Source organism: Telopea speciosissima, chromosome 2, assembly GCF_018873765.1.
Source record: "Telopea speciosissima isolate NSW1024214 ecotype Mountain lineage chromosome 2, Tspe_v1, whole genome shotgun sequence".
In the NCBI taxonomy this organism is placed as follows: Eukaryota; Viridiplantae; Streptophyta; class Magnoliopsida; order Proteales; family Proteaceae; genus Telopea; species Telopea speciosissima.
Genome location: NC_057917.1, coordinates 33,005,364 through 33,017,426, shown reverse-complemented (window position 1 = coordinate 33,017,426; position 12,063 = coordinate 33,005,364). Strand labels below are relative to the sequence as shown.

Sequence of the window (12,063 nt, the reverse complement as noted above, 5' to 3'; positions counted from 1 at the left end):
TCCTACCCTCTGGTTCTCCTTCTCTCATTCTTAATCCTCGCATCTTCTAATACAAATGATATGAAGAGGGGAAGTATATAGGAGAGTGTATAGGGTATGATGTCATGAAAGATGTGGCAATATGAATGATATGAAAGAGAAAGTACATAGGAGAGAGTATGGGATATGATGTCATGATGATGATGTTCTATGCATCTCAAGATAACACGGCATAACATTTGAATTTAAAATACTTGTGGTTATATTCATTACAGTTGACCACTTTGCCCTTTTAAACTGCCGAGCCATTAGCAGAATCAGCAATAAACCTGCCCCTTGCTTGACGGTGACCAAACGGAGGTCTGGTCTGGTTCTTAGTTTCTTCTCTCTCAAACTTACAGAGAGCATTTTTTTTTTTCAAACCATCACATTTCTGCTGGACATAAACCGTGCCCCTTGCAAGTAATGGCTTTTAGATGCCCATTTACAGCAGAATTGCCCCTGGTTGTTGCCTGATTTAGGACTGGATTCCCCTCATAGGCAGTTCTTCTTCTTAGCATAAGACTCAATCTTGGTTTACCCTCTTTTCGGAAGGCAGTGTGAGTTGAAAATGCACAGGCGTGCCAGAGTCGCAAGGACTCCAAATGATTGAATCTGATTTCAAACCAGGAAAGAATGGGTTCTTTTCCAATGCCTCGATCACTCCAAGGACTTTTGATTAAATGCCAAGAAGAAGAATGATAGAAAAAATTGTAATTTTATTGATAACAGAGTGTCAACTTTGATTACAAACATTGTCTTCTGAAACACGGGCCAAAAGGAAAAAATTTGCTGGAGTTATTCTCGAAGTAAAACCTACATGAATGCCTCTTGAAACACGGGCCAATAAGGCATTGGTGGCCAGAATCCAACTCCAGCAAAAAGCTACATCTAAAGACAAAGATGAGAGCTAAACTTCGATCATCTTGAAAAATAAAAGACAGAATGAAAGATAAACTTCTACATCTTGAAAGATAAAAGACAAAGATGAGAGATAAACTTCGATCATCTGGAAAGATATAAGACAGAAACGAAAGATAAAATAAAATAAAGAGGTTGGTGGCTAGAAGCCAACTTCAACAAAAAGAAAAGATAAAATAAAGACTCTTGTAGAGTGTTGTGTTGTTGAGCCAGGGATCCCCTCCTTTGTGGCTGAAGTTCCCTTTTATAGACACTCCTGGTAGAATGGTAGTTACAGTGGTTTTTGGTAATTTCCAGGTAGTTTTGTAACTACCCTCTTCCCTTGCTGACCGTTCATCGATCACTGACCGTTTATCGGTCACTCACAATTCGACAATCACTGACCGTTTATCGGCCACTCACAATTCATTAATCATTGACTAATCACTGACCGTTAATCGGTCACTGCCAATGCATCAATCCTTTACCGTTTTCTTCCAGTCACTAACTGACAGGTCAATCTTGACTGAAATGGATTTCGGTCTATTTCCCTGTTGACCGAAATAGAGTGAAAATTGGGTGTAAACAGAAATCAAATAAACTAAACTAAATATTGCATCCTAAGTAAATTACCAGCCCTTGCCAGACCAGAAAACTGGTTCAGGACCAGTCCTTGGTATGGGCTTCCAAAGTGGGTCACGTTGATCCAGCCAGGCCAAGGCAACTGCATCATAAGCCTTTCCTTTGTAGTGTTAAGTCTATATTTGAGCCTTCTATATAAGTTTGCAAAGGAGGCCAGCATTGTACAGTTGTACACAAATTTGATTAATGAGATTTTGGTGGCTTGAGCCTTTTCTTTTATTTGTGAAACTCAGATGGCTGTGAGATGCGGTGCTTTGTGGTGGGATACCATTAATGGCTGGTTTCAGTCAAGGCTAGGTGGGTTTTACATCATATCTTCTTCTTCTTCATTCTTCTTCTCCATCAATACTCAAATAAGTAATCCTTTGTTTTCTTTTCTGTTTTCTCTATTTCAGAATTTTGAGTTTTCAGAATTACTTTTAATCCAGCCTTTGGATTGTTGTGAAACCTTAAGGCTTTGATTTGAACTATTGAGGTTGAGGTCTGATCCAATTTTCAGATCAATCTGTTTATTGGATTAAGTTTAATTTCAGTTTTTCAATCTCAGGGATCTCTACCCATGAGGCCATGAGGCCATGAGATCGCTGCTTTTCAAATTACTCCTAAACCACTCATTGGATCATTCCCATCTTTTGAGGGGTTCTTATGCTTCTTATTAACTACTGTTTCGAGTTTCGTGTTATTCTGAGGAGTTTGAATTTTCAGTCAGATTTTGGGTTTCTATCTGAGTGGGGTTTTGATTTGGGATCCTATCCGGGAGGGTTTTAGAGTTGTTCCAACCTAAAGCATCCCATCCTCATTACAAGGAGAGCATGAATCAATGTTAGCATAAGCAAGGAGTTAAGGTATATGAGGGCCAACTCTTTAAAGGTGCCTAACAACACTTCAGCGAATCATTGAGCCTCTATTTTTTGTCTAAATAAATATTTTCAGTGGAATATAGGCAATTATATAGCACATCAATCCTTCACAAAGCAAAGACATCATTTTTATTTTTTTCACTGGGGCACATAATGCAATTACAACTTTTGCTGTTTCGTTGGTCTGGCTGCCAACACATTTTCTATTTCAAAAGAGTCACTATTTCTTCAGATAACTCGGCTCCAAGCTCTCTCAGTTGAAAGAGCACTGTCACAGTTTCTCTAGAAACTCCATCAATTAGTTAAAAGAGGACTGCCACTTTTTCTTAAAGAAACAACCATGCCAACCATTTAAAAAAGCAAGTAAAACACAGTGATTATGCATGCAACAGACCACAGAAAGTGAAGCAATGAGCCACATCAGTTTGCATGAAAAAACAGGTAAATTTAGTGAAACTTATCAAAGTATACATCTAGAATTTGCAAACTGGTTGTAGTTCCCACAATACCTGCCCAGCATTACGAGAATCAGGATCTATCTTAAGGCATTGATCATATGCTTCAATAGCCAAAGAAATGTTGCCTGCATCTCTATAAAGAACCCCTACACAATGAATTTAAGATGTGAAATAAGTTTAGTATCTCAACAACACTCATTATTACAACCAGCAAGAACTAACCAACTCACAATTAACTTATATGATATTCACACATAATGAAACAGACCAATGCAAAATATTAAAATCTAATACAGAACAATAGGATATAAAATTCAGTATCTTCTTAAACTTTGGAACAGGATGAATAGGCCAAATTACTCTGCAGGGGTTAAACAAATATATAACCTCTCCATATAACAGCCAAAAAGAAACAAATGTAACCGAGGTCCTGAATCTAGATTTGAGCATAAAAGACCAAAAAAAAAAAAAAAAAAAAAAGAGTCAAACGGAAGCCAGGAAAAACTATGGCCAAAAGGATTGTTACCAGTGATGCACAATCCCAGAAAGAAGAGAAGAAGAGTGTGTTGTTTTGGATTGGCTAAGTTTTCTGGGTCAAACTGAACCTGTTGTCCAAGATTGATTCAAGTTAGACTTAATTTCGGTTCTCCGATGGATTATATGGATCATGGACTTAGTATGTTTTGGTTTTCTCTTATAATGGGCCAATTCTATAAGCCCAAATATGAACTTAATTTCATTTCTCCCATGGATTATATGGATCATGGGCTTAGTATATTTAGGTTTTCTCTTATAAGTGGGCCAATTCTATAAGCCAAATATGAGGGATTTGAAGCTTATACGAAATTAGGTGCTTATTCTATTTTCTTACAGTTTCTGAAGACTTTCTATTTTCAAAAGTTGTAATGGGACTTTCCTTAGCCTGTGCATGGAGAGTTTCCTAATTCTATTATTTATTAGTTCTACAAATAAAGAGAAGGGGCTACAGAACTTCCCCATGATTTTTAGTTTCAGAAAAGCTTTACTTTCTTGTTCTGTGAGAGACAGAGCCAGGATCTGTGAGAATCAGACCTATTCTACTGTGGGATTCAGTAGAGAAACTTGATGAGAATCCATGACTGGAGCTAGCTGGGATTCCTGCTCTGCATTTTAGGTGGGAAGCTTGATCTTTTCCTTCTTCTATCTATGCTGCTTCTTTCCTTCTTCTCCATCGACAGATGTCAGTTTCCTATCCTTTATTCCCTGCGGCTGGTAAGTTTCCCAAACTAAGTTTGTTTGGTTGATCATCTTCTGCTGGATAATAATTTGTTGCTCTCTTCATGTTGATTCAACTCGATCGAGAGCCACGGCAACTGAATAGTGCCTGTGAAACCATCACCAGCATGTATGGTTGGGGGGGCCGAAAATGAGAAGATGTTATCCATAAAAATCTGACCCACTGTGTGAGTGGCTCTCATACTTAAGAGGGTAATGACAATGAAGAGCTGAACTGGCCATACCCATGATATCCATCATACCCTGCATAGTCAGAACCGGCGCTCCCCGTGGCAATGATGGTGCACACCATTGCACCCCATGTATCTCCTCCATATTCAGGCCTCCAAGAGTGTCAGTCAAGCTCGAGACATTGACGTCCATGGACCTCTCGAGTAGCCGCCACACGTGCACCGTGGTCCTCATCCTATGTGGCATGAGTGAACTGAGTCTCACCTGTGAAGCGCATCGGCTCTGGTTCTCTGGCTCCAGCTCCTAGTACTTCTCAACATCCTTGCAAGTCTATCACCCCCACCATCATCATCATCATTACCACCATTAGATGAGGACAGTGTGCGAGTGGGGCCACCATAGCTGTTAAAGTGTCAACTAAGGCGTCCAGGCAGTAATTTTGGTGTTGCGCAGTGCGCCGCCTTTGTTTAACTCACTAAGGCGCCCTTAAACCTAGGCGGATGTGTTTTACATCTTTTTTTTTTAAAATGTATTGTTTGGGGGATTCTATTCTAACTATTTGATTTGCATACTGACGCTATACATGATAATTTTTTCTTCTTCTTCTAATCTCTTATCGTTCTCAGTTTTTTTTTCCCTCTCATCTCCTGATGCAGATAAGTCATCTAAGGGGCTTATTAAATTGGAAATAAGCTTTGGGTTGGGTTATGTATGTGTTGGGTCTTTGATCCCATTGGTTTTCTTTGTAATTGGCCCCACTTTAATGGGCCTAAAATGTAGGTAGAAAGTAGGAAAACGGGATTTACTTCATTAGTTTACTTAAGAGTCCTGTTTTAAGTCTGTTTCTATAATTATTTTAGTTTCCTGACAGTGAAATGGGTGACAGCAGGGGGAACGGTGAGCATCTCGCTCCTTCTCCCTCACCTCAAACAGGTAAAGCGGTGTCCCTGACGTTATCGGAGATAATTTATTCTCCATGGAGCTTCTCCAACGGTCGAATCCCCTTGTCTCTAGGGCTCTATTGTTTCATCTTTGACAAGGGGCTCGGAAACTTGCTCTCCTGCTGAACAAAGCTAAGGTACTTGAACTTCACGGTGGAAACTTGCTCTGCTGCTGAACAGAGCTAAGATACTTCACAGGCGGCTACAGCCTGTTGGAAGGCTCCTCCTTGGGCTTCGAGAGTTGCTGTCGGCAGGGCACATCTTCCAACCATGACCAGTTGTTGGTTTTTGAATCATTGCAGGTTTGTACTGCAGGATCGTTAAATATTGAGAAGTGGACTTCTTAGCGAAAAAAAACCTTTTTCCGATTCTCTCCATCCCGCTTCAACCCAGTCTCTCTATTCCCATTCTCTCAACCCCCATCTTCTCAATACCCATTCTCTCTAACCCATTCCGCTCTATCACTTTCTCAAGAAAAAAAAGGTTCAACAGTAGGCACCAGGACCAGAACCAGCTACCACCTTGTTACCAGCATCGACTCCCCTCACAAATCCCTCAGCAACAAACCCTGTTATTCCGACCCTACAACACCAATCGCTGACTATCCGACCCTCCAACAAACCCTCCTCCCACGATTTGTTATACCCACACCAATCGTTGACTATATAATGTAGTCCTAGATTGGTAGGAGACCAACTAGGAGCCAGTAAACCAGGATCTGATATGAATAGGTAGTCCGAATAGGTCAAAATAAGGTTTCAGGTCAAAATTTCAGTTAGGGTTAGGGTTTGAGGTGTTGGTTATGCTAGGCAGGTGTAGGGGAGTCTATCAGTGAAGGTCCTGAAATGTTTTGATGAGTGGAAGTGTGTAAACTAGAATGGCAGCAGGTTAGGGTTACAGGTTTCGGGTTTTTGGAAAGTGGAATTTGGAAGGATCTAGGGTTTAAATTGAGGGAATTGGAACCACGTTTGGATCAAGTGTTCCCTAGGTGGAATAGAGCACTCGGCCAGCTTTGGGTGAGGTTCTGATGGTTAGGATGGGCTGGACAGAAATTAGGGTTTTTGGGGTTTTAATGGAAGTGGGGTTTTCTAGGGTTTGAGTGGGAGTTTGGGGACCAAACTCAGATCGAGTTTCCCAATTGAGGAGGGGAAAGTTCAATCCAAATTTGGGGCAGAGATAATGGTTGTGTTGATCTGTGGGTGGTTTAGGGTTGTGGGATATTGTAAATAAAATGGGAAAAAGCTACGGTTGGGGATCTAAAGGATTAGAAGAAGAACGGGGATGGGGATGGGGATGGGGATGAGGATGGGGATGTCTCAAACTTACTGTAGTTGCAAATTACTCTTGGTAGCAGCTTGTTTGAGGATGAAACTTGAATAAAAATTAGATCTTGGAGTCTTGGACAGAACTTGAAGTAAACTTGAAGACAAACCACCCAAGAGGCTTCACACCGCAAGGTGTTGATTGGATCAGACACCAATCCCACCAGCTTTGATTACACACAAAGCTAACCTTCATAGGGGAAGAGAACTTGCAGCAGTTTGCAAGCAGATTTTAATTTCAAAGTGGAGAGTGAGGAGCTCCACAGTTTTCATTGCTTAAATAGTGGCCTAAAGGCCTTACACCTATTCAGCCTAGGAGTGTGAATACTCCTAGCCAACTATACTAGTCCACCTCCCTTTCTAAATTTGTGGGAGTGCGGTGTGGATACAAACAGAAAAAAAATTACATACAAATAAAAGTGGTGACTTAAGTCACTTAAATTGAACCACTGGTTTCTTTAAAAAAAATATGGAACTTGAACTACTACCACTACTTGGGCAGCAGCTGCTTGTTCCTCTTCTTCTTGCAGATGTAGGGCTTCAGCTCTCCCTGGCTTGAAAACATTCGTCTCTGACGAATGGATGAAGGACATGTAACGATCATACAACTCAGGGTCGAGCTTCTTGAAGTCGTCTACATGAATCCATGTGCTGTCCTGGTGTGGGTGACCTTTCCACTTGACACGGAAAACATGGTAACCGCTCCCATGTCGAGTGGCCTTGTGCATGTCGTCCAGTACTTCTTCAATAATGGTTTCAATGGGTGGTTTGAGTTGGGGCAGCCTAAGCATGGGTTCACAATCACCATCATTTGAGTGATGCCCCACATAAAGGTGTAAGTCAGCCACATTGAAGATGTTTATGCCCATATCAACAAGCAACTCTAGAACATAAGCATTAGGTCCAATACGTTTCAGCACCTTGTATGGACCCATCTTCTTAGGATGGAGTTTGATGTTGACACCCGGCTGGTGCCTCTCTGGATTAATTCGAACCATGACCATGTTTGAACTCTACATATCGTTGATGTTTGTCTGCATTAGCCTTATAAATATCATTGCTAAGACCAATTCTCCTTTGAACATCAGCATGGCCTTCTATGATGTGGCATAAGAACTCATCAGCTTCAACACTTACCTGTGCATGAGGAGGTAAAGGATCAAGATTAATGGGACGCCTTGGCTGAACTCCAAGTAAAATCTCGAAAGGAGTACGTTCTACTGTCCTGTTTACTGAACTGTTGTAGGCTAATTCAGCAATATCAAGAATGGAGGGTCAAGACTTCTCATAATCTCTAACCAAACATCTCAATAAATTTCCTAAGCTTCTGTTCACCAGTTCTATTTGCCCGTTAGTCTATGGGTGAAAAGCAGTAGAGAAGAGCAACTTGGTATTGGTCTTCAGCCAAAAGATCTTCTAGAAGTAACTCATAAACTTCACATCCCTGTCTGAAACAATAGTGCTTGGCAGCTGGCTATGCACTATCTCCTTGAAGAATTTCTGTCATATGAGAAGCATGGAATGTCTTCCTACATGGGATGAAGTGAGCCATCTTCGTAAAACGGTCCACCACAACCATAATGGAGTTGCACTGTTCGCGTGTAGGTGGCAGCCCAAGAACAAAGTCCATGCTAAGGTCAACCCATGGTGCATGAGGAACCTGCAGGGTGAATAGAGACCAGTATTTTGCTTGTCTCCCTTTTCTAGTTGACAAACTCGGCATTTCTTGATCAAATGTTCTACATCTTTAGCAATGTGGGGCCAGTAATAACGATCAATCACCTGTAAGATGGTCTTGTCCTTCCCAAAATGCCCTCCTAGGCCTCGTCCATGTAACTCCTTAATAATGTGAATGCATAACCTTGTTCTTAAGAACAAATAACCATCATGAATAGCATAGTTAGGGTGCATCCCACCCTATTGCAACTCAGCATATAGGACACTAAAGTCCTTGTCACTAGCATACTCATCACGGATCTGCTCGATGTTAAGTACGTGTGCTGAGAATGTATTCTAAGTCAGTACTTCTCTACTCAGTGCATCAGCCACTGTATTCTCCTTTCCTGACTTATACTTCAAGACAAACATAAGCTCCTGTAAATACGCAACCCACTTTGCATGCATGTTGTTGATTGACTTCCGTGAAAAAAAGTGTTTGAGTGCCTCAAGATCAGTGTACAAAATAAACTCCTTACCAACAAGGTAATGTCTCTAATGGCGTAACTCTTGAACAACAGCGTAAAGTTCTAGATCATAAGCAGCGTACCTCTTGTTTGCATTATTAAGCTTCTCACTGTAAAAAGCAATCGGATGTCCTCCTTGCATTAATACACCACCAAGACCAATATGTGAAGCATCAGTCGCCACCTCAAATATATGGTCAAAGTCTGGTAAGCGTAACACTGGAGCCTCTGTCATCTTCTTCTTGATCAACTGAAAAGCCTTAGTTGCGGCGGTAGTCCATTCAAATTTCCCTTCACTTTGTTTGGTACATTCGGTAATAGGTGTCACAATTGCACTGAAATTCCGAATAAATCGCCGGTAAAAAGAAGCAAGTCCATTGAAACTACAAACTTCAGTAAAGGTCTTCGGTATTGGCCAATCAACAATACACTTGATCTTCTTTGGATCAGCTTCTACACCCCTTGAGGACATAATGAAACCAAGGAATATAACCTTGGCCAGCTTGAATGAGCACTTATTATCCTGCCTGAGCACTCTCAAACCTGGTTTCAAGTGGTCAATGTCATGGTTCGAGAACTCGCGAGATCTTGCCGAGTTTCTCGGTATTTCAAAAAGCCGAAACGATACCACATATGCGCTAAAACTACATTTTCTCGCCGAGATCTCGTTCTCGGTTTCGGATATCGGTTTGACCCATTTTTTTTACCCATTATGACCCATTTGTCCTAAAAGGCTAAAACTTTGAAAAAACAGCTCCGAACTCCATTTTCTTCTTCTTGGCTTCAAATTTTTTATGGATTGCATGTTTCAAGTGTGATTCAACTACTAAATTGAAGATTCAACTCCAATATTGCAAGAATCATCACATATTTGAAGATTTTTCAAAGGTATTCCCTCTTTTCCCCAAATCTATTTTTTTTCAACAAAATTGTGCAATCATTGATAGATTCATGTGATTTTGAGATATGTTAAACAATTTTAGCCGATCTATTACTTGATGGAGTCCGAATTATTTTTCTGTTATTATTTTTTTTATTATAATTTCTGCAAAAATAAATGTTTTATTTGAAAAAAAAATTTTGAAAAAAATATGCTGAATAGTGATTGGTTGGAAGTGATTTTCATATATGTGGAACAACTTTGGCCGATCTATCACTTGATTGAGTCCGAATTATTTTTCTGTTATTATTCTTTTAATATAATTTCTGCAAAAATAAATGATTTATTTAAAAAAAATTGCAAAAAATTAGATGAATAGTGATTGTTTGGAAATTATTTTCATATATGTTGAACAACTTTGGATGCTCTACAGCCTCATGGATCAGTTTTTTATTTTCACCCATTAAAAAAATTATTTTATTTTTCAGAATGAATAAAAATATTATTAAAATTAAAAAATATATATATATATATATATATAATATATTAAGGAAAAATACTTGTTGTTTATGGAAAATTATGCACAACATATGTATATAATGTTCAACTTCAAATGATGTCAAATACATCATTACATTATATTTTTCTTATACTTTAAGGTATAATTATTTTTAATAAAAATTCTACATATTATTTTTAATTAAGAAATAAATATTAGGGTTAGGGGATAAATAAGAGATAGCTATTTGATTGTTCTAGTAGCTTGACATTATGTTTAACAATTATGAATAGAATACTTTAAGTCTTGAATACATTACTTTAAGTCTTTAATAGTTATTAATACATGTTTTTTTATGAAACAATGTAAAATATAAGACATTTTGTACACAATGTCTGATATAGCATGGCAACATGGAATCTCGATGTCCGAAGACAAAAAGAAGTCCAAATGCAATTATTGTGGAAAGTTACTATCTGAAGGACCCACCAGGTTAAAACAACATTTGTCTGGTACAGGCAAGGATGTTGCCTCATGCCCAAATGTTCCAACCCAAGTGAAATTGGCTATGGCACAACACTTGAGAGGAGGAAGAATAAAGAAAGGATAGAGGGAAAGAATACAATAACAGTTTGATGAGGCAGTACTAGAGAAGCCTAGTGTAGAGGCCCGTGGAGGAGATGATACTGAATTTAGGCCTCCACCTGGTGAGTTTCAATCAGAGGCTGAATGGAGAATTTACCAGCAGACTTTGGCAGAGAGTAGACAAAGTTTGCATTTTGAAAATGTGAGAAGATATGAGCAGGCAAGAGGAGCTGGTGGATCTGGCTCAGCTGCACCAGTGCAAGAAGATAAGAGGAGGAAAAACACTGGGACAAGAAATATACCACGGCCCCCAACCCGACCACGAGCACATTCCCCAGATCCCATTTTGGAGCAAGATCCAACAATTTTTAGGCAACAAGATGCCTACCAGCCAACCATCCCGCAAATGTTTGCAAGTAAACAAGAGGAAGCACGGAAAGCCTTCAGCAAGTTCATGTTATACAATGACATTCCAGCTAATGTAGCACAAGGAACATACTATAATGCATTCTTTGACGCTGCAGGGAGGGCTGGCCCATGATGGAAGGGGCCTTCACCACATGAATTATATAATGTATATTTGCCTCAGGAGGTACAGGAGCTGAAAGAGTACATTGATGGTTTGAAGTCAATGTGGGAGACGTATGGGATTACCGTTATGGCTGATAGTTAGACTAGGCCTACTAGACTGTCCATTATAAATTTCATGGTGAGGGGAAGACAGTATTCTTGAAGTCTGTCAATGCATCAAAGCATGTAAAGAATGCATCATACTTGTATAAGGAGTTGAAGCAAGTGGTGGACGAGGTAGGAGCAAAAAATGTTATCCAAATTGTAACGGATAACGGTTCTAACTTTAAAAAGGCTGGAGAGAAGTTGATGAATAAGAAGAGTAAGAGAATCTGGCTCTTTTGGACTCCATGTGCAGCACATTCCATTGATTTAATGCTAAAGGACATGGGGAAGAAAAAAAAACTTTGGTAGCGGGTGTGGTAAATAGGGCAAGACAAGTGACAAATTTTGTATATAACCATGGTTATGCTTTAGCCATGTTGAGGGGAAAATGCAATGGAGATTTAGTGAGGCCTGATGTCACTCGATTTGCCACCAATTACATTGCATTGAAGAGCTTTCGGACGAAGGTGATAGGTCTGTCTATGTTTGCAAGTGAACAATGGTTTGGTTGGCAAGGTTCTAGGTCAGAAGAAGGGAGGGCAGCACAACAGACCATTGCAAGTGACGGATTTTGGAAGGACTTGCATAAAGTGGTTACCATATTAGAACCAGTAGTGGCAGTACTGAGGATGGTTGATATAGATAAGAAGTCTA

General features: G+C 39.7%; 1 protein-coding gene across 4 annotated transcripts in view; it reads right to left on the bottom strand.

Moving 5' to 3' along the window:
* The window catches only part of LOC122651975 (probable UDP-N-acetylglucosamine--peptide N-acetylglucosaminyltransferase SPINDLY), a 105,022-nt gene that overhangs the window by 53,363 nt on the left and 39,596 nt on the right, over positions 1 to 12,063 (bottom strand). For all 4 annotated transcript variants that reach the window (XM_043845575.1, XM_043845572.1, XM_043845574.1 and 1 more), the window contains one exon: positions 2,930 to 3,024. In XM_043845575.1, the coding sequence (XP_043701510.1) occupies positions 2,930 to 3,024 (95 nt within the window). The remainder of the gene's footprint in view (positions 1 to 2,929; positions 3,025 to 12,063) is intronic.